The sequence below is a fragment of the Cornus florida genome, unplaced genomic scaffold (assembly GCF_030987335.1).
Source record: "Cornus florida cultivar Cherokee Brave unplaced genomic scaffold, ASM3098733v1 CherokeeBrave_3.0.0_Hap2_Chr09, whole genome shotgun sequence".
NCBI lineage: Eukaryota > Viridiplantae > Streptophyta > Magnoliopsida > Cornales > Cornaceae > Cornus > Cornus florida.
In genome coordinates this window covers 88,902,723-88,924,589 of record NW_026775579.1, presented here as the reverse complement: position 1 = coordinate 88,924,589, position 21,867 = coordinate 88,902,723, and the positions used below count along the sequence as shown (strand labels likewise).

The following is a 21,867-nucleotide window of genomic DNA, read 5'->3' as shown; positions in this document are numbered from 1 at the left end:
ACTGTTCACGAAGTATTTTAGCACTATGTAAAATAAAATAAGGCTGCACCAAATATGATTTTGTTGCCAAAATCAACATTGTAGCAGCCCAAAAACAAAAACAACAGAAACAAAAAGCATGCCAAACTTGGCCTAAGCTTAACATGACTAAATGCAAGTTGAGCTTATGTTAATTCAATTCACACCTCACTTTAAAATTATATGGTGGAAGGTTAAAAATTCAAGTTTTGCGTAGTCAAAGCGAAACCATTTATGGGGAGAAGAAAAAGAAAATAAAAAAGATTAGGGTCCGTTTGGCAATCATTTTTACTTTGAGTTTTTACTTTTACTTGAAGTAGAAGAAGTGTTTTTGCTTAAGAGTGTATTCAACACTATTTCAAAGCTTGTTAGGAACCGTAAATTTGTTGCAAAATTTTTTAAAGCAAAAATATGAAAACGTGTTTGGTAAAAAGTGTTGCAAATTTAAAAAATTAAATACCTAATTAAAAATTTGTCCAAAAGATTTAGAGAGAGAGACGGATAGGCGAAACATGTGTAGGGGATCAAGACCCCATAAAGCCGCCTGGTATATTTGACGTCACCAGAGCCCAGTCAAATCAAGTACTTGGCAAACTAAAGGACGAGATTCATGCATCTCAACTGGAAAGTTGTGAATCACATTAATGAACCTCAGCTACCGCCGCCTTTGAAAGGATGGGTATTTAATACGACAATACCTATCCCCATGACAAAAGACTGAAATAGCCCTATTGTATTCAATAAAGCCATTATGGCTACTCTAAGAGAAGTCTCAAGGGACTATTTCACTCGTGTAAGGATTTGAGCCTATAAATAAGGGCCGAGGTGTCCAAGCCCAAGGATCCAAGTTTCCTTTGATAATCACTCTATTGTATTTTGTACTCTGATATCACCCCTGTTATTGAACGTATATTGATTTACTTGAAAGAACCCCCACAATAGGGAGAGGGAGATGTGGCAAATTAATTAATGAGGTTCTTAATGAATGATGTGCATTAATATTAGCCCTCACATTAGTTTTGAAGAGAGCAAGAGAGAGGTGCCCTCAAATTTTAAATTTTTTTTAAACAGTGTTTTTGTTATAGTGCGGAAGTAACCAAAAGTATCATTTTTATGCTTCCAATTTTGGCCTTTTCTTCGAAAGCGCTTCAATACTATTTAAATGATAACAAACGTTGCCAAATATGCTTTTTGCTTTTGCTTTGCTACAACACATTAGCAAAAATAAAAAACACTAAGTAAAAATAATTGCCAAATAAACCCTTAGAAATCAACTACATTTAATTGATTTGTACTCCTTATAAATTCATAAATGTGCATGTACAATTGTACATCTTTACAAGCATTATATTGCTATTAATATAATTCAACATCTTAAAATTATTTATAAAAGATCAACACAAATTCAAAACATTCCATGTGAATAGCCACTTACAAATAGAATAATGTCTATAAAGAATCCAACATAAAAGCCATAAAATTTCCCAGACAACCTTGAGTTTCTATACAATACCACACCCATTTATAATAGAAATCAATCTATACACGCATATACATAACAATCATTCTGGATCTTTGATCTTCTAACCCCTTCTTGCATCTTTTTGTATTGGAAATTAAAATAGAATAAGATAATAAGTGAATATTTACTTTTAAGCACCGCGAGCCAACATTTCCTGGAACTCAACGATGGATTGCTCCCTCTCAAGCTTCATGTCTTGGCGAAACTTCGAAATGAATTCCTCTGCTCTCTCATCCACACACTGAAGATGTGGCAGCGAAGAAACCGCAGCCTTCCATGCATCTTCAACAGTACGTGTGCTCGTCTCACCTGCCTTAGGCTTGCTCTTTCTTGGCAAGCCTTTCTCATCAATGATCTCGACAGCCGGAGTTGGGAAATGTACTTGTTTCTGCTTCTGTTTGTGATCTTGGATATTCATTGTAGTAGCTTCAGCTTTGGCCTTATTGGTGGCACTACTTGATGCAGCTGTTCCCTTGGCCTTGCTTGCCTCCCCCAGTGGATCCATATGCTTGGTATTCATTAAAGCCGGCTCCAGAAAGAGCTGGCCCACGTATATGGCTGCAAAGTTACTTTGAAATTGGTGACGGTGGTGGTTGTGGTAGTGGTGGAGGTGGCTGCCACGGTAGTGGCGCTGGTTGCGAGGAAGATTGCCTAGTTTACGGGGAATAAGGGGACGGATGGAACAAGAGGCTGCAATGCAACTTATTTTTCTGATGGCTTTGGAGATTCTAAGCTTGCTTAGTCTTGATTGGAGTGTGTTGGTGAAACTCCTCCACGCCTTCTTAGCGGGTTGAAGCTTCTTTGCCAAGTTTAAGCTTGACATCAACTTTTAAGAAGAGGTATTTTTTTTGAAGAGCATATAGGCTGAACCAGAGTAAGAGGAAATGTGGTTTTTATTTGCAGTTTTTGCAACACACAAGAACTTTACTCGTGTTGGAAAGTATGGTTCTTTATGGGAAAAGCTACCTATTGCTTTTCTTTTCTTGTGCTACTTTCTTGCCCATGGGGTGGTGCAAAATGTCCACAATTTTTTCAACAAATTACTCCTATGCCACTCTACTGTTCTCACTCTTTGGGTTGTTCTGCTTTAACCCCATGAAAGAACATATTTCCTATATTTTTCCATGTACTTTCTCCCTTGGTCAGAATGTAAAAATAATATTTCAATATGTCTGATCTTTGTGTTAAGCCATAGAGAATGAGTTCTGAAATTCATTCTTGTAAATCATTTTCATTACAACAGATGAAGTGTTATTTCTGTCATCAAGTGGCATGCCAGTAAATATTACAAGAAATGATGTTGGAGTCCTGAACTGGTGCATTCTTGGAACCTAAGTTTAGTTTGTGAAAGAGAGATTCTGTAAAGTGCTCTTCATATATTAAGAAATACTAAAAAGATAATTGGATTTCTTCGTTGGAAAGGCGTTCCACTATGAGTTGGGCCAGCATGGCATGAGAGTCTTAACAGGTTTCTCTCTTCCATGTTACAACTAATTACCACCACCATTCCAAGTTTAGATAGGTGTGAGATTGCAGATTGGATAAGGTTATTGTCAAATCTGTCATGGCTTAATTGAGAAGACATTCACTGGTTAGTACAATTCAGACCTAAGTCACACAATCCTTCTTAACAAGTGTCGCTCTTACGCTTCGAACACGCTCCCGCTCCGCTTTCATTTTGACTCAAATTTTCACTATTTATGACTTAATTATGTGGCTCTTACGCTCCCGCTCCCACTTTATGTGACTTAGATCTAGACTCTCCGATTAAAAAAAGCATGGTCCACGATCATTGAATAATTTTTCTTTGATCTAAAGAAAATTTGAAGAAGCCGTTTGTTGACAACAATTACCTTCAAGAAAGGGCTAAGCACGTTCTCTCATCATCTATGAGCATCGTCAATCTGATCAAAACCAAAAAAGAGCCTATGTTTACCCTAATTTACAAGTCACCTTCATATCCTGTGAAGGTATTGCTTCCTATTTTTTTAGTTCCCTTTGCTTCTTTTAAAAATTCACAAGTTGCACACTATTTCAAATGTGTGTGGATGGCAAGCTGCCTGGTTTTCCAACTTGTAGAAAATGTAGGCCTACCTGCTATATATTTCCCAAGAAAAAGCAATGGCCATTCTCTGTCTAGTTTGCTTTACAGCTCATTACAGTTCCTTACAGGACCTTTACAATTGAAATAGGCTCCTTTTAAAGTGATATATATAATCATAATCATAATAATAATAATAATAAATAAATAAATACTTTTAAAAAATATATTATGTTTTTATATTTTTCAACATTGGTGTGGTCTTGTACTGGAAACCTATTCCTTCATTTTTGTTATAGGTTTAGACCCTATTTGTTAGAATGGAACCCGTCCTTAATTCATCAGAAATTTAGCATTTTAATGATTTAAAGTAAAAAATGATAGAATTACCTGACAAGTCCACAACTTAAATCTTACTCGTGTGACTAGTGTGGTGTCATGGGGTTAGGGTCTTCCAAAGAAAATATTTCTTTTTAAATAACAATAAAAAAATAAAAATTGAACAAAAAGTCATATCGTCTTACGACGACTCTTGCTCTTGCCGGCCCAAGACTCATAGAAGGGCTAATTTAATACACAAATCGCTTGTCCAAAGTGGGGGAGCCTTACTCAAATACAAGTTTGCTACTTTACTGGGCCACGTACTTAAAAGTATTTGTGTTAGTGGGCTTTAAATGAAAACGTCATGGGTAGCTTCCTCTCTTCAAGTTCAGCAACACTTTGCATGCGTCATCAAGGACGTAAGCGAGAACCCAAAATTTCAATTTTTTGACCCACTTTTTCAAGATAAGTAAGAATAAAAATAAAAATAAAATAATACTCCATTAGTCCATCCTCCAATTAAGAAGGACAAACATGTCACGTCCACCTACCAGTCCCTGTCCAACACAAATTTTCAAAAATGGCAGCTTGCTATCTTAAAAATCTTGAAAGGTGTTGGCATATAATTTTCACACACCACACAAACACACACATATATATGTAGATGTATAAGAACTAGCAGCTAAATTATACAAGATTAACTATACCACCAAGCAAAGAAGTGAAGCTTTTGGGACTATGGGTTAGCTCATTTGTCTGGAGGGTTGAGTGGGCTCTGAAACTGAAGGGTGTTGACTATGAATACATAGAAGAAGATATCTACAACAAGAGTCCTCTACTTCTTGAATTGAACCCAGTCCACAAAAAAGTTCCCGTGCTCGTTCATGACGGAAAGGTGATCCTCGAATCCTTTGTAATTCTCGAGTACATCGATGAGACATGGAAAGACTATCCATTACTGCCTCAAGATCCATATGAAAAAGCCATGGCACATTTTTGGGCCAAGTTTGCTGAAGAAAAGGTAACCATCCCCTACACTTTTCAGAATTTTCGAATAAGATTGTTATTTTTTTTTTTTTTTATTCAGGAATCTTTCTATGTTATTCCAATTTTTATTATTGAACCAATTAATAACTATTGCAAACACCAATTACACGTGGTATCTCAGTCTAATACACTTCGATGGTTTTTTTGTTTTTTTTTTCTTCTTTCAAAACTGTTCATTTTTCGTGTATCAAGGCAATGCATGCTAATTCAGGATTTTTGTAACAGTTTCTTGTAGCTGCATGTATTGCTATGTGCTCCGATGGAGAGGATAAAGAAAAGTTTGTGAAATTATCCATGGAGGCCTTAGAAAAGATAGAAGGTGAGCTCAAACTCAAAGGGAACAAGTTCTTTGGAGGAGAAACCATTGGGTATTTGGACCTTGCAATTGGATGGATCCCTCACTGGTTGCCTGTCTGGGAGGAAGTTGGGGCCATGAAGATTGTGGACCCACTCAAATTCCCAGCCACCATTTTATGGATGAACAATTTTCTCAATCACCCGGTAATCAAAGACAACTTACCACCTAGAGATAAAATGCTTGTTTATTTTCAAAAGCGTAACAAGGAAAGTGAAATTGTGGCTATTGTCGCCGCTCTTATCGCCGCTTCTAGAAAAGGTTGATTTTCAAGGACTTCGCAAGTCCGTGCACGAAACTCCCATCATGACCGGTTGTGTTTATGTTTTTTTCTAATGATTAAATAAATCAACCTTATGTGGCGTAGATATGTACTAAAATTTGTGTAATTTTCCCTATGATGTATATATGTATATCAATGATAAGCATATGATCTATAATTACCCGATGGCTCACATACATTTTAATTCAAGAAGCATACTGATAGTCTCTCAAATTCATTGGTTGCAGATTAAATCAAAACACAAAGAGAGCTCAATTAATGCACTAAAATTGGAAGATTTTTGCATTTTATTATCTCGTACATTCTAATTAAGCACAACATTCCCGCATACAGGTACAAGAAACTAGGAGACATGATCGTCTCCATTAGCATTAGGGGCTTTATTATATATTTAATCTAATCCCTAATGTACCACTTACATATGTTACTAATTTATATTACATTTAAGCATATTCCCCCTGCTGTGACCTAGATCCAGGGGCAAATACTGTGAGCTCCTCCCTGTTGTACTTCAAGCTCCTAGCTTCTTCCCTAGATATATCATATGAGGTCATTAGCACTTCTTCCGGCATACCGCGCAGGGCCGAGAGCCTTCCGGCCATCAGACTAGTCTTGGCGTTATCGTTGGTTTTGAAGGATACCCACTCCAAACCTTGATTACTTGCCTTCTTCAGAACTGCGAAATTTTGAGGAACGATGATGAGCTGACCCTCCTAGACTCGATCATTGAATGCTGATCTTCCGGCTTGGTTGACAATCTGAAGCCGGCCACTCCCTCGAATGATATACATGACACTGTGGGCATTCATGTTCCAATGTGGTGCCATAATAGCATTATGCACATCACATGAAATTGTCACTATTAGAATGAAATCAAATAATTAATATAATGTTGAAGGAATCAGAACTGACAGTAGTAGACATGCCTTATATCCGAGGAAGTATAATGGGCAAATTAATTTCTCTGAACCTCCAAATTAAAATCCGTCTTCAAGGAAGCTTTCATAATTTTTCGATAACCAAATTCCAAACTTTATCTTTTAACTTATTTACGAAAATGTCCTTGTACACGCTAACAGCACTCCATGGTTAATTACACTCACATTGCTTGAGATTAAGATTTGTCTTATTGACAGTCAAATGAAAATTGACTCATTTTTTATCAATAACACCCTTTCAAGTTCGAAAAAAATAACAATAACACCCTGTTACTTCTTACACAAGGAAAATTGACCCTATTATCTTTTGACCTGTGAATTGACCAATTTGTATAATAAAATTACCATTATAACCTACCTAATTATTTTAATAGACAAAACTAACCCTCTATATTCTCTCTCTATTACTAATATACTTGCAAACACACACATACAATGTGCCCAAAATCAGCTTTATTTCGGTTCAATGAATCCACAAAATAAAAAAACCAAAAGCAATATATATATATAATAAAACATATCTAGTTCTAACTCCAAGAAGTGATCTTCCCAACCATTGCCTGAAATTTAAAGCTCAAGACCAAACCTAATACATCCCTGCTTCTTTTAGCCACAGAAATAGACTGCTCTCACCAACAAATTCCATAGCCCATTGATTCAAAAAAATTAATAAAAAAATGCAAGGCGCTGAAGGAGGCGATGCTGAGTGGCGTTTGGGGCGTGCAGATAAACTCCTATATATATACACATACAATACATACAATTGAATATATATATACACGAAAAAAAAGGATACATAAAGAAGATCCAAAAAAAAGCATTTGAACGCCGAAAACGGCAGCAGCGGAGTCGCCGGCGAATTCCAATAATCTTGGCACCCAATTGCAAAATTCAATCCAATAATAGTGGCTGAAAGTTGGAGACAGACGCTCATCCGTGATCTTCAATTCCATAGGATACGCTTGATTACTCCACCACCGCCACAACTTGGGCCACCAATACCTACCCAAAATTTTCGATCGTTGAGAGCCCCAATAAAACATCCTTTAGCGATATTTCTCTGCGATTCCCAAAATAGTAGCGATCTAGAAGAAAACACGAAATCGACCCAAGTAAGAAAATAATAAGATCAGTCAGAATTGACGACAAAATCCACAATCGACCGGTAACACTGAGGAGGAGGAGGACGGAGGCAGTGGTGATGCGCGAAGCCAATGACAACGATTTAGGTTGGATTACAGTGGAGAGAGGAGAGAGAGAAGGGGTGGTTGTGGCGATGATGGGTAGTGTAAGTGTGGACAGGAGGTGGGCACAGTGGGAGGAGGGCAGTGGCCATGGTGATGGCGGCACTGTGTATATGTATGTGTGTGTGTGTATATATATATGCATACATGTAATAGAAGTCGTTTTCACTTTATTTGCAGGAGCAAGGGTGAGTCATATATAGGGTGAATGGTGGTGGAGATGAGTGGAGAGAGAAAGAATGGGTGGACGGTAGTGGAGGAGATGGTGGTGGCGAGGAGGTAGATGGTGGTGGCGATTGAGGAAATTGAGAGGCTAGAGAGAGAGAGAGAGAAGGATAATGGGTTAATTTTGTTTTTTTTTTCTTTTTCCAAGAAGGGTATTTTGGTCACCTAATGGTTCTGATATTTTAGATTAAAATATAAATAAAATATTAAAGGGTAAAGTAGACATTTCATCCCTTTTAAGGATCTGTTTGGCTTCAAAATCTAACAGGGTGTCATTATTCGAAAATAAGCTAACTATCATCTAGCCGTCAATATGACACAGTTGTGACTTCAGTGAATTTGCTTCATTACATTATATAGCTCGTGATTCGACTTTGATCGGACTGCAAGATCGAGTCCTAGGCAAGTCATTGAGCCTGGTATGGAAACCTACTAAGTGATAATAAGCTAACTATCGTCTGACTGTCAATATGACAAATCTCAAAAGTGTAACTATAATTAACCCATAATTTATTTCTGTTAAAGCATCTCCAATGGTAAAATATTAAATTTGGATGTCAAATCTATATTTTGACAGTGCTATAGTATCAAAATGTTACATTTTAGCAATTTTGCTCCAATGATGCATTTTATGCAAAATGCTATTTTTTGACACAACCATTATTATATTATTTTTCAAATACTATTCTTACCATACATATTTGCATCAGTAATGTTAATATTAGGCACATTTCAAGTCAAATTGTAAACATTAGAAGGAAACTAAAATTAAACTTAATTAAAAAAAATCAAATATCTAAAATATCTAGTCAAAGATCAATATATATATATATATATATATATATATATATATATATATATGTATAAATTTATATATTTGATTATATTATTATATAATTTTTTTTCTTTTTCGAAAATTTTTATATTATATATATATATATATGTATATTATATATATTTAATTATATTATTATTAAAAATATATATATATTTAGGGCAAATCATTTCAGCCTCCCAAATAGCCAAATATAGTTTTAGGGCAAATCATTTCAGCCTCCCCAATCGCCTCCATCTCTATTCTCGTTCTCAACACTGAAATTGCCCCCTCTCTCTCTCTCCAACTGCAAATTACAAAATCAACAAGAATTAGAAGTTCAAAACCCATATCTTTTAGTTTCCATCGCCCGCTGTTCCAGTTCGGGTTCGCCGTTCGCAAGCCAGACACTAGATCAAAACCAGGCATTATTCCCGAGAAACTCAATGTTCATTTGGTTCCTCACACGCACGATGATGTTAGATGGTTGAAGACTGTTAATCAGTACTATGTTGGTTCCAACAATACCATCTAGGTATTCTATCTCTCTATATGCATGTGTCTGTGTGTATATAATATATATTACATCCGTATCTCAAATTTTTTCTTTACTTTATTATTTGATTTTTGAACTCCATGGCACCATATCTCCTCATGTATGTATGGGTTTTGTTTTAATTGTTTTTTTTTTTCTGTAATTTAATTTTTACGAAGGTCTGTAATTCTATTTTATGGGTTTTGTTTTAATTTTTTTTCCTGTAATTCAATTTTATGATGAAGGTTTGTAATCAAGGGCTATAATTCTTGTTTTTTAAACTAAATCCTATTTGGTGTAATTTTTTTTTTTTTTTTTAATTTATATATATATCTCTGAATAGCTTCTCTCTCTCTGAAATAGCTACTCTTACAATTGGCATAAGAAATAGCAAAGTAAAAAAGTAACAGGTAATATAACATTGCATTAGAGAACTATTTTTAAATCTATCTGTTATTTCTTGTATTACAATTGGCATAAGAAATAGCAAAGTAAAAAAGTAACAGGTAATATAACATTGCATTAGAGAACTATTTTTAAATTTATCTGTTATATTTTGAATTGTCAGTCTATATAACAACGTCGTTGGAGATGCTCTTAGGGGGCTTTATATGAAAACGTCATGTGTCGCTTCCTCTCTTGTAGGCTGCTTCAGCAACACTTTGCATGCGTCATCAAGGACGTACTCCATTAATCAATTGAGAATCACAAACGTGTCACGTCTACGTACCGGTCCGGTCCAACACACAAATTTTCAAAAATGGCAACTTGCCATCTAAAAAATCTTGAAAGGTGTTAGCATATTCACACACACACACACACATATATGCAGGTGTATAAAAAGTTAAAAACTAGCAGCTAATTATACAAGATTAACTATACCATCTGATGGGAAGCAAAGAAGCGAAGCTTTTGGGACTATGGGTTAGCCCATTTGTCCGGAGGGTTGAGTGGGCTCTGAAACTGAAGGGCGTCGAGTATGAATACATAGAAGAAGATATGCACAACAAGAGTCTTCTACTTCTTGAATTGAACCCAGTCCACAACAAAGTGCCTGTGCTCGTTCATGACGGAAAGGTGATCCTCGAATCCTTTGTAATTCTCGAGTACATCGACGAGACATGGAAAGACTATCCGTTGCTGCCTCAAGATCCATATGAAAAAGCCACGGCACGTTTTTGGGCCAAGTTTGCTGAAGAAAAGGTAACCATCACCTACACTTTTCAGATTTTTCGAATAAGATTGTTATTATTATTATTTTTCCCTTTATTCAGTAATCTTTCTATGTCATTCCAATTTTTATTATTGAACCAATTAATAATGGTTAAGTGCAAAAAAATCACTCTCCTATTAATATAGTACAAAACAATTTTTGTGTGGTCTATATACTATTAATTTTGGTGTAATTACCTCCTATTTGTATAAAAAGACATTAATATTTTTTCTAATATAAATGAAATAATATTTAGGCAAAAGTGCAAAATACTGCAGTAACTCACTCATAATTTTTTCAAAAGTGAACACTTTGGGAATCCTCTTTCAAATCTTATTTGAATGTGCAATTACATAAATACGCCATATAATTAACATTTTTTAAAAAAATCAAAAAAATAATAATTGTAGAATGTCCTATATACCTGACTATTTTATTTACAATTTTGGTCAAAGTTATAAATATATATTTTTATCTTCTTCTGTGTCTTCCTTCTCTCTCCTCTCTTCTACCAACAACCCACACAATTACATCAACACTTTTATACTTATGATCGATGAGGGTTTGGGTACTCTCTCTCTTAGTTATATTTGTGATCGATGGATTAAATATTTTGGGTCCCGATGGGATTTTCGCTATTTAATTTTGATTTTTTTGTTGATCTTAAGTTGAATGAATCAATTCTATCATTTCTTGGTATATATAAAATTGAGATTGAATTTTCTGAATCATGGTTCGCATAATCCTTTTACCAAGAACTCTATTAGTATTCATAAGATCTGCATTATCATATTTTCTTGCAGTAAAAATTAATCCCAGAATTAGCAAGGTTTTTGAAGAGAAGTTTGGATTTACTCTAAAATCAAAGGTCTTAGATTCCTTAAATGGCTGTAATTAGGATGTGTTATTTTGGGTAAGTTATGCCAATTAAAGGGCCAAATGGCTGCATTATCTGGGGGTGTGTGTGTGTGTGTGTGTGTATAAATCCCCTCTGTGTACTCTCTTTGTGTGTCAACTATTATTATTATTATTTTAATTTTATTTCAAAAAGCGGATGAAGAAAATGAACAGTATATATATATATATATATAGGTGTGTGTGTATTGAAATAAGGGCGTGTTTGGGAGAGTGGGGCATGCGTGTCATTGTGATAAAGAGAGGCCAAAGTTTGTATATAATGTCACAGGGTATAATGATCATCATGGAGGGCATTTTTTGAATTAATAGTCAACATTAAATCACGTGCAAAAGTATATAACAGAAAAGAGGATTCCGAGGATTGGAGGGGGGCAAAGTGTTCACTTTTGGAACTACTACGAGTGAGTTGCTTAATTTTTTAGTTCAGAAAAGTATTTTGCTTATTGCTTATTTACTGAAAGTCCAGGGATATTTTGCAATTTGTCAATATTTAAAAAATTAGGCAATGTAAAATTAGCATCGTAGATAATTTACATCTCTAAACTTGCCCGTCGAGCCACTGTCTGTCTACCTTTATGTTTTGACTGATGTATTGAGTGGAACGAACAACATACTTTTCAAACAATATTGTTTTATGTTACATCCGAGCTCCTCTCTTCCAAGATAAAAAATTTCCAACTGCTATCTCATAGCATGGTTCATAAGACCTCGTCCATCAACTCAAAATCCTTAATGGAGGGGTAAATTCAGTTTTGTCTGTTTAGATTCTAACAGTCAAGTTTGGATCCATTTCGTTGCTACTATACATATACATAGTTATTTACCAAAACACAGAAGGAAAAAATAAAAAGTTAAAGTTATATAGAAGTAATAACTCAATAAACAAGAACTTGTTGAGCATCTCAGTACTTATAGTGATTGGTACTGCATATCAATTCTTGTAGTATGTGTTTTGAATTGGGTAAAAAATTTACTGCCCAACAAATACATGGGATACCAGATCCAAAGTGGACTTTGGAACACATGAACCACATAAATTTACTCATTTATGTGACAATAATTTGTGTATTGTTTTAAGAATCTGATGTGGCTTTGGGGATGGCGGTGGTGGAGTATATGAGAGAAGGGTAGAATAGGAAGAAAAAAGAAGAAGGGTAAAATAGGATTTTTGAATTTATTTTATGTCAATTTTGACCAAAAAATGGTCAGAGGGGCTTATTTGCACATTTTTTGAATTTTATGGACTGAAATACACATTTTCAAAAAATAAGAATTATTTATGCACAAACCCTCGTTTGTTTTTGCACTTAGCCCAATTAATAACTATATATTGCAAACATCAATTACACGTGGTAACTCAGTCTAATACACTATCATGGTTTTTTGTTTTGAAAGCTGTTCATTTCTTGTGTATCAAGACAATGAATACTAATTCAAGATTTTTGTAACAGCTTCTTACAGCTGGATGGATTGCTCTGTGCTCCGATGGAGAGGAGAAAGAAAAGGCTGTGAAATTATCCATAGAGGCCTTAGAAAAGATAGAAGGTGAGCTAAAACTTAAAGAGAACAAGTTCTTTGGAGGAGAAAACATTGGGTATTTGGACCTTGCAATGGGATGGATCCCTCACTGGTTGCCTGTCTGGGAGGAAGTTGGGGCCATGAAGATTGTGGACCCACTCAAATTCCCAGCCACCATTTCATGGATGAACAATTTTCTCAATCACCCAGTAATCAAAGACAGCTTACCACCTAGAGATAAAATGATTGTTTATTTTCAAAGGCGTAGCAAGGAAAGTGAAATTGTCGCCCGCGTCGTCGCTCATATCGCCGCTTCTAGAAAAGGTTGATTCTCGGGGACTTAGCAAGTCCTTGTACGAAACTTCCGTCACGACTGGTTGCGTCGCTTCTAAGAAATGTTGATTCAGAGAACCTTAGCAAGTCCGTGCATGAAACTCCCATCATGACCGGTTGCCTGTATGTTTTTCCCTACTGATATATTAAATAAATCAACCTTATGTGGCATTGATATGTACTAAAATGTGTAATTTTCCCAATGATGTATTTATGTATATCAATGATAAGCATATGATCTATAATTACCAGATGGCTCACATACATTTTAATTCGAGAAGAATACTGATACTCTCAAATTGATTGGTTGCAGATTAAACCAAAACACACTAAGAGAGCTCAATTAATGCACTTAAATTGGAAGATTTCCGCATTTTATTATCTCGTACATTTTAATTAAACACAACATTCCCGCATACAGGTACAAGAACTAGGAGACACGCATGATAAGTCTCCACTAGCATTAGGGGCTTTATTATATATTTAATCTAATCCCTAATGTACCACTTACATATGTTACTAAATTATACTACATTTAAGCATATTCCCCCTGCTGTGACCTAGATCCAGGGCCAAACACTGTGAGCTCCTGCCTGTTGTACTTCAAGCTCCAAGCATCTTCCCTAGATATATCATATGAGTTCATCAGCACTTCTTTTGGCATGCCGCGCAGTGCGGAGAGCCTTCCAGCCATCGGGCTAGTCTTGGCGTTATTGTTGGTCTTAAAGGACACCCACTCCAAACCTTGATTACTTACTTTCTTTAGAACTGCAAAATTTTGAGGAACGATGATGAGCTGACCTCCCGGACTCGATCATTGAATGCTGATCTTCCAACTTGGATGACAATCTGAAACCGGCCACTCTCTCGAATGATATAGATGACACTGTGGGCATTCATGTTCTAGCATTCTGCACATCACATGAAATTATCACTATTAGAATGGGATCTATTGAAAAGGAAAGATTTGGTAATAATACTACCAAATACTACCAAATATTATTAGCTGTAAATATAATATTTGGAGAATATTTTCTATAAATAGAATATTAGTCAAATGCTGTAAAATAAGAAATTATTAATTAGGTCAGCTAGGTATGTACGTACATTCTCTCTTATAAAGAGAACCTGTGTAAACTCGTGAATTGAGTGCTAATATAGAGAAAAAGGTTTTTCTATTTTTATTTCCTTTATAGTTTAGTTTATATGGTATCAGAGTCACCCTTAGGAAAAAAAAAAAAAAAAAACCCTTAATTTTCTTTTCTGCACAATTTCTTCACTGATCAGCCATGTCTGACGGTTCCTTCATGTCATCCTTGCCTATCACAACCTAGTCAACAAATCCGACAACCCAAGCCCCCAATACCGATTCTCACTTGGTTCAGATCACCAATATTCGCCTTAATGGTGACAATTATTTACCGGTGGTCCCAGTCCGTTCGGATGTACATCAGAGGGCGGGGAAAGATCGGGTACCTGACGGGAGACAAGAAGGCACCAGCATCGAAGGACCCAACGTACGTGACCTGGGATGCAGAAAATTCAATGGTGATAACTTGGCTTGTGAACTCCATGGACGAGGATATTAGCTCCAACAATATGTGCTACTCCGCGGCTAAGGAGCTCTGGGACAACGTGAATCAGATGTACTCTAATTTGGGAAATCAGTCTCAGATCTACGAATTGACTCTAAAACTTGGTGAGATTCGGCAAGGAGAAGACTCGATCACCAAGTATTTCAATTTATTAAAGTGCATTTGGTAGGACATGGATCTATTCAATGATTATGAATGGAAATCCACTGAAGATGCCAATCACTACAAACGGACCGTGGAGGCGCATCGTATTTACAAATTTCTTGCTGGGCTCAACGTGGAATTTGATGAAGTACAAGGACGGATCATTGGCAGGACTCCACTTCCTCCAATTGGTGAAGTGTTTGCTGAGGTTCGAAGAGAAGAGAGCCGCAGATATGTAATGTTGGGGAAGAAGACTACCACCGAACCTGTTGAAAGTTCTGCCTTTATTGTTACCGAGACTGCTGCTAATAAAGCAGTCAATTTTCAGCGAAAACGTGAAGAAAAGCCATGGGTTTAGTGCGACTTCTGCAACAAACCACACCATACTCGAGAGAACTACTGAAAAATCCACGGAAAACCAGCGAATTGGAAGAGTAGCAAGCCTGGTAACAGAAATAGGCGTGCGGTTCCTACTGCCAATGAAGCTGAGACAAATCCCTTAAGCAAGGAGCAGATAGATCACCTTCTGAAGCTGCTGAAATTTAATTACTCATTTGGTATTCCTAATGTTTCTCTTGCACAAACAGGTAGTGCACTTAATGCCCTTTCTTGTTGTTTAAATTATACTCCATGGATCATCGATTCTGGAGCCTCTGATCATATGACCAGCCTTTCCAATCTTTTTAGCACTTACTCACCATGTTCTGGTCTTGAAAAAATTAGAATTGCAGATGATAGTTTTTCACCTATTGTAGGAAAAGGTTTGATAAAATTATCCGATAATATAAATCTTAAAAATGTTCTCCATGTCCCTAAACTAGCCTGTAATCTTTTGTCTGTGAGTAAACTAACCAAAGAATCTAATTGTCGTGTAATTTTCTGTGATTCTTATTGTGAATTTCAGGACTGGAGCTCGGGGAAGAAGATTGGCAGTGCTAAGATAATAGATGGACTTTACTACTTTGATGGGGACTTCTCTAGTAATAAAAAGGCTCAGGGCCTTAGTAGTGTTAGTTCTAACTTTGTTTATGAACAAATAATGTTTTGGCATTTAAGACTAAGACATCCTAACTTTTCATATCTTAAACATTTGTTTCCTACTTTATTTAAAGGTTTGGATTGTTCATCATTCTATTGTGAAAGTTGTTGCTTATCTAAGAGTCATCGTACTACTTATTTGCCAAAACCTTATACTTCTTCAAAACCATTTTATTTAATACATAGTGATGTTTGGGGACCTTCAAGAGTCACTACTATCTCTAGGAAAAAATGGTTTATTACTTTTATAGATGATCATACCCGTTTATGTTGGGTTTATTTGATGAATGAAAAGTCTGAGGTTGGAAAATTTTTTAAGGATTTTTACACAATGGTTGAAACTCAGTTTCAAGCAAAAATTAGCATTTTTCACACCGATAATGGAACCGAGTATTTTAATGAAATTTTGGGGAGTTTTTTTTGAAAGAAAAGGGTATTCATCATCGGTCTACGTGTGTGGATACCCCTCAACAAAATGGAATTGCTTAAAGAAAAAATAAATATTTACTTGAAGTGACTCGTGCTATAATGTTTTCAATGAATGTTCCAAAATATCTTTGGGGAGAAGCTATTTTAACAGCTTCGTATTTGATTAATATAATGCCTTCACGTGTTTTAAAATATAGCATTCCATTAGAATGTTTCAAAAGAACTTTTCCATTATCAAGGATATACTCGGATTTACCTCTAAAGGTTTTTGGCTGCATAGCTTTTGTTCATATACCCAATAATACTCAGTCCAAACTTGATCCTCGAGCTGAAAAATGTGTTTTCATAGGGTATGCTTCTAATCAAAAGGGATATAAGTGCTATAATCTCCAAACAAGAAAATTTTATGTAAGTATGGATGTCTCTTTCTTTGAAAATAAATCATACTTTTCCAAAAATTCTCTTCAGGGGGAGAATGAGGTAATGGAAGAAAATTTTTGGGATTTATCTCCTACTCCTTTACCAAATGTGATTTTGACTCTTTCACCTCATCCTACTGTTTTTCCCGAAATTCAAAGTCAGGAACAATGTGATAAAACCAATGAAAACAATGAAGAGAATCCTAGTCATATAGTGCCAAACATTATTATATCTGAAACAGGGGAATAATCACTACAACCAGGCACAAAAGTTCCTAATACTGAGCCTCTGGTTTATACTCGGAGAATACTTCATCAAAAGAGTCAAAGTCAGCCTATTCCTCTTGGAATTGATTAATCTCAATCTCCGGGAACTGGACTTCCAGATATCATAGGTAATTCTGATCCTAACTCATCTTCTGTTCCTATTGCTTCTCCTACTCAAGAACCATCAGACCTTGATATTCCTATAGCTGTTAGGAAAGGCATTCGAATCAAATATCCAAATTCAAAATATCCCATTGCCAAATACCTTTCTTATGACAAACTCTCTCATACTCATAAGGCTTTTGCCTAAAAAATCTCACACTTGTTTGTCCCGAGAAATATTCAGGAAGCTCTTGATGATCCGAATTGGAAGTTAGCAGTGATGGAACTGATGAATGCTCTTAGAAGAAGTGGTACTTGGGAGATAGTTGATTTACCTAAGGAGAAAAGAACAGTAGGCTGCAAGTGGGTCTTTACGGTGAAATGTAAAGCTGATGGTAGCATAGAGAGGTACAAGGCAAGATTAGTAGCAAAAGGGTTCACCCAGACCTATGGAATTGATTATCAAGAAACTTTTGCTCCTGTAGCCAAGATAAACTCAATCAGAATTTTGTTATCTTTGGCTGTGAATTTTAGCTGGCCATTACACCAGTTAGATGTAAAAATGCCTTTTTAAATGGAGATCTTGAGGATAAGGTCTTTATGAATCTGCCACCTTGGTTTGAGGGAAAATTGGGACCTAATAAAGTTTTTAGACTGAAGAAATCTTTATATGGTCTCAAACAGTCCCCTAGAGCTTGGTTTGAGAGATTTGGGAGAGCTGTGAAGAATTGTAGCTACTGTCAGAGCCAAACTGACCATACCATGTTCTACAAACACAGTAGAGAAGGTAAGGTTATAGTGTTAATTGTCTATGTGGATGATATAGTCTTGACAGGTAATGACAATGAAGAATTGGAGAGACTGAAAAAGAGACTTGCAGCTGACTTTGAGATCAAGGATTTGGGTGCATTAAAATACTTTCTTGGAATGGAGTTTGCTAGATCCAAAGAAGGTATATTTGTGAATCAACGTAAATATGTTCTTGATTTACTTAGTGAGACAGGTCTGCTAGGATGTAAACCAGCCGAGACACCCATCGAGCCCAACCTTAAGCTGCAGTATTCTAAAGATGAAGAAGTTTTGAATAAAGAGCAGTATCAAAGACTTATTGGAAGACTGATCTACTTGTCACATACACGTCCAGATATAGCTTTTGCAGTCAGCATGGTTAGCCAGTTCATACATTCACCTGGACAAGAACACTTTGATGCAGTCTACATAATTCTTAGATACCTAAAGGGGACCCCTGGGAGAGGTCTATTGTTAAAAAACCGTGGGCATTTGCAAGTTGAAGCCTATACTGATACAGATTAGGCTGGGTGTGCTATTGATAGACGGTCAACTTCTGGCTACTGCACCTTTGTTGGAGGTAACCTTGTCATCTGGCGGAGTAAAAAAACAGAATGTAGTAGCGAGAAGCAGCGCAGAGGCCGAGTTTAGATCAGTTGTTCATGGAATTTGTGAGGTGTTATGGATTAAGAAACTATTGGATGAATTAAAGGTCTCTAATCCATTGCCTATGAAATTGTACTGTGACAATAAAGCTGCTATTTCGATCGCTCACAATCCAGTGCTTCATAACAGAACAAAGCACGTGGAGGTAGACAAACACTTCATCAAGGAAAAACTCGAAAATGGATTAATCTATATGCCATACATTCCTACTACCGAGCAAGTTGCAGATGTGCTTACAAAGGGACTTCCTACAAGACAGTTCGACCGACTAATTGGCAAACTGGCTATGGAGGATATCTTCAAACCAGCTTGAGGGGGAGTGTTGAAAAGGAAAGATTTGGTAGTAATACTACCAAATATTATTAGCTATAAATATAATATTTGGAGAATATTTTCTGTAAATAGAATATTGGTCAAATGCTGTAAAATAGGAAATTATTAATTAGGCCAGTTAAGTATGTACGTGTATTCTCTCCTATAAAGAAAACCTGTATAAACTCGTGAATTAAGTCTAATACAGAGAAAAAGGTTTTTCTATTTTTCTTTCCTTTATAGTTTATAGAATCAAATAATTAATATCACTGTAAGAGTCACGGTAAATGTAACCTATTGATTAAAAATAACCAATAGAGACTGATGAAAATGACATAGTGTGAAAATCACACAAATATTGTATGTATTGATGGTAAAATCAACTAATTTCTCTTACACTGTAGAGCACTCCTCTTTCAGCGCTGAGTTGGAGGTAGTTGAGGATAGGTAGCTTCTGAGAGGCTGGTGACGCGTCCGCCATGTGGGTTGTACACATCAGCACGTCTTAGGTTGGCTATGTTTTGTCCGAGTCTCATTATGCAGAGAGTTTCCTCAAGGCCATTGTCCCTCTCACCTTCTCGTTCTTCTTCTTCAAATCTAGGTCTTACCAGTTGAAGGTCTTTCTCGACTCGAACGATGCGACCTCTCTGATCATTACGGCCTTGGATCCTTCTCACCAACTCATCATCCACATTTAGACAATCGGCGAAGATCTGCTGATTGAAACCATTGAAGATGTTGCCACCTCCTTCTTGGCCTCGTTGCCACTGTGGACGACTCCCTTCTCATTGTCGTTGTTCTCTTTCCATCTGGCCATAACTCTCCCGATGTTCGTGCTCACCACACGCGCTTTGTTTTTGTTGAATACCTTGTCTTAGATTTCCAGTAAGCAAAAATTTCAGCAAAACATATATAATTAAACCATTAATAGTAAAATCAAACAAAGGTATATATATATATATATATATATATATATATATATATATATATATATATATTTCTTTCCCAAATAAGTGGTTTCTTGAGAATGAAAACCATCCAGTAAAAATACAAAATGATATCTGTAGTCTTAATAGAGTCCAGGAATATATTGACGGAACAGTTAGAATAAGTTTTGATGAACAACGCCTTCTGACTCGCTCTCGTGCTTCTACTTCCTCCAGACTAGATATTGACAAAGGTAGTGACTCAGTCCCTCCTCTAGCAAGAAAGAATTCAAAACTCAATCCTCCGTCTAAAGACACTAAGTTAAAAGGCATTCACATTGAAGAACAAATTAGTCATCCTTACTATGAGCAAACTCCTCCAGTTACTGTCAAGTCTCATTCTGCACCTAATTCCCCTTCCCCTTCTGATTTCATGGGAAATATAAACCCAATAGATCCTTCTCTAAATACTATTAGTAAACCTTTTAAATATAATCTCTCCAAGTTACATGACGAATATTCCTCCTCAGAAAATAAGCTTAAAAGGAAAACCTTCAGAAAGTCACATTCTGAGAAATAACAAAATAAAGTTCTCCGACATTGGCACAGATTTATGATAGATCATCGAATAGAAATCAAATTTTTTGATTATCTCAAAAATTATCATAATCAAGTCAATGTATTAACCAAAGTCAAGTGGAAAAAACCAGATAAGTCAATAGTTTCCTCTTCCCATCCTCCACTAGACTCCATAACTCTAGATCATATGGGAACAGAAATCCCTGCTTTTCCTTTAAAGGCCAGTACACATGAAAAATAATTGAACAAAATAATTTTACCAATCAATATTTGCATACTCTCGGGACTCAACTTGATAAGATTGAGTTTTCCCACACTCAATCTTCTATTCCTCCTGTCATATCCACCCCACTTGAGTCACCAATTATTTCTATGCCTACACAGTGAAAAGGCCTTCCCAAAGCCCTTCCTGATCCTTCTGTCATTCTCCAGATTGAGATTCTTCTCAAAACTATGGAAAAAGGCAAAGACATTAAAAAAGATAAAACACTCACTGTTATCAATAATACTGATGATTCTGATAGTCTTTCTTCTACCTCTAGTTACCCCTCTGATATCCAGCAAATCGAACATGCTTTTTCTAATCTAGAATTAAATCGATTAGTCAATAAACGTGTGAATCCGACTAGTCTTACCAAAAATTGGTACCCTAGACCGACACCTCCTGATCTTCAATATGAAGAAAGAAATATTCAAAATCAATTTTCTGTCTCCTCTGATAAACTCTATGAATAGAATATTGATGGTTTATCAAAACAAGAAATTCTTAATAAACTCAGTCATATTTCCATGGTGGCTAATAATTATGTTACCACACAGAATCTTAGTCAACCCAAAATAGTTGATTTGCTGGCTTCAGGATTTTCAGGGATGTTAAAATCTTGGTGGGAGAAACATCTAACTGAAGATTCTCGAACACAAATCAAAAATGCTATTCAAAAAGACAATGATGGTCTTCCTATTTTTGATGAAGCTATAGGCCGTGCTATTCCTGATGGAGTCAATACCCTTGTTTATACCATAGTTGACCATTTTATAGGTACTTCAAGTAACATCACCTCCAGAAAACATGACCAACTTACAAATCTCTCTTGCCCAACAATGAATGATTTCAGATGGTATAAAGATGTATTCTTGTCTAGAGTTATGATGAGAGATGATAGTAACAAACCATTCTGGAAAGAAAAATTCATTAATGGATTACCTAACCTCTTTGCTCATAAGATCAGAGATACCTTTAGTAAAGCCACAGGTAACATTGATTATGATAATCTTA

At 36.0% G+C, this 21,867-nt stretch overlaps 3 protein-coding genes and 1 pseudogene across 3 annotated transcripts; 2 read left to right on the top strand and 2 right to left on the bottom strand.

The window, feature by feature from the left end:
* Positions 1-1,380: 1,380 nt before the first annotated feature.
* Positions 1,381-2,459, bottom strand: LOC132274990 (uncharacterized). The gene has a single exon (XM_059776371.1). The coding sequence runs from the start codon at positions 2,361-2,363 to the stop codon at positions 1,671-1,673; it is 693 nt and encodes a 230-aa protein (XP_059632354.1). The 5' UTR covers positions 2,364-2,459; the 3' UTR covers positions 1,381-1,670.
* A 2,023-nt stretch (positions 2,460-4,482) lies between these two features.
* Positions 4,483-5,684, top strand: LOC132273115 (glutathione transferase GST 23-like). The gene is made up of 3 exons (XM_059774143.1): positions 4,483-4,514; positions 4,599-4,923; positions 5,175-5,684. Exons 1-3 carry the CDS (start codon positions 4,483-4,485, stop codon positions 5,568-5,570), a joined length of 753 nt encoding a protein of 250 aa, XP_059630126.1. The 3' UTR covers positions 5,571-5,684.
* A 173-nt stretch (positions 5,685-5,857) lies between these two features.
* LOC132273114 (13S globulin basic chain-like) lies at positions 5,858-21,016 on the bottom strand (annotated as a pseudogene).
* On the top strand, positions 10,155-13,573 carry LOC132274987 (glutathione transferase GST 23-like). Its single transcript, XM_059776368.1, has 2 exons — positions 10,155-10,546; positions 12,926-13,573. Exons 1-2 carry the CDS (start codon positions 10,232-10,234, stop codon positions 13,319-13,321), a joined length of 711 nt encoding a protein of 236 aa, XP_059632351.1. The 5' UTR covers positions 10,155-10,231; the 3' UTR covers positions 13,322-13,573.
* Positions 21,017-21,867: the final 851 nt, after the last annotated feature.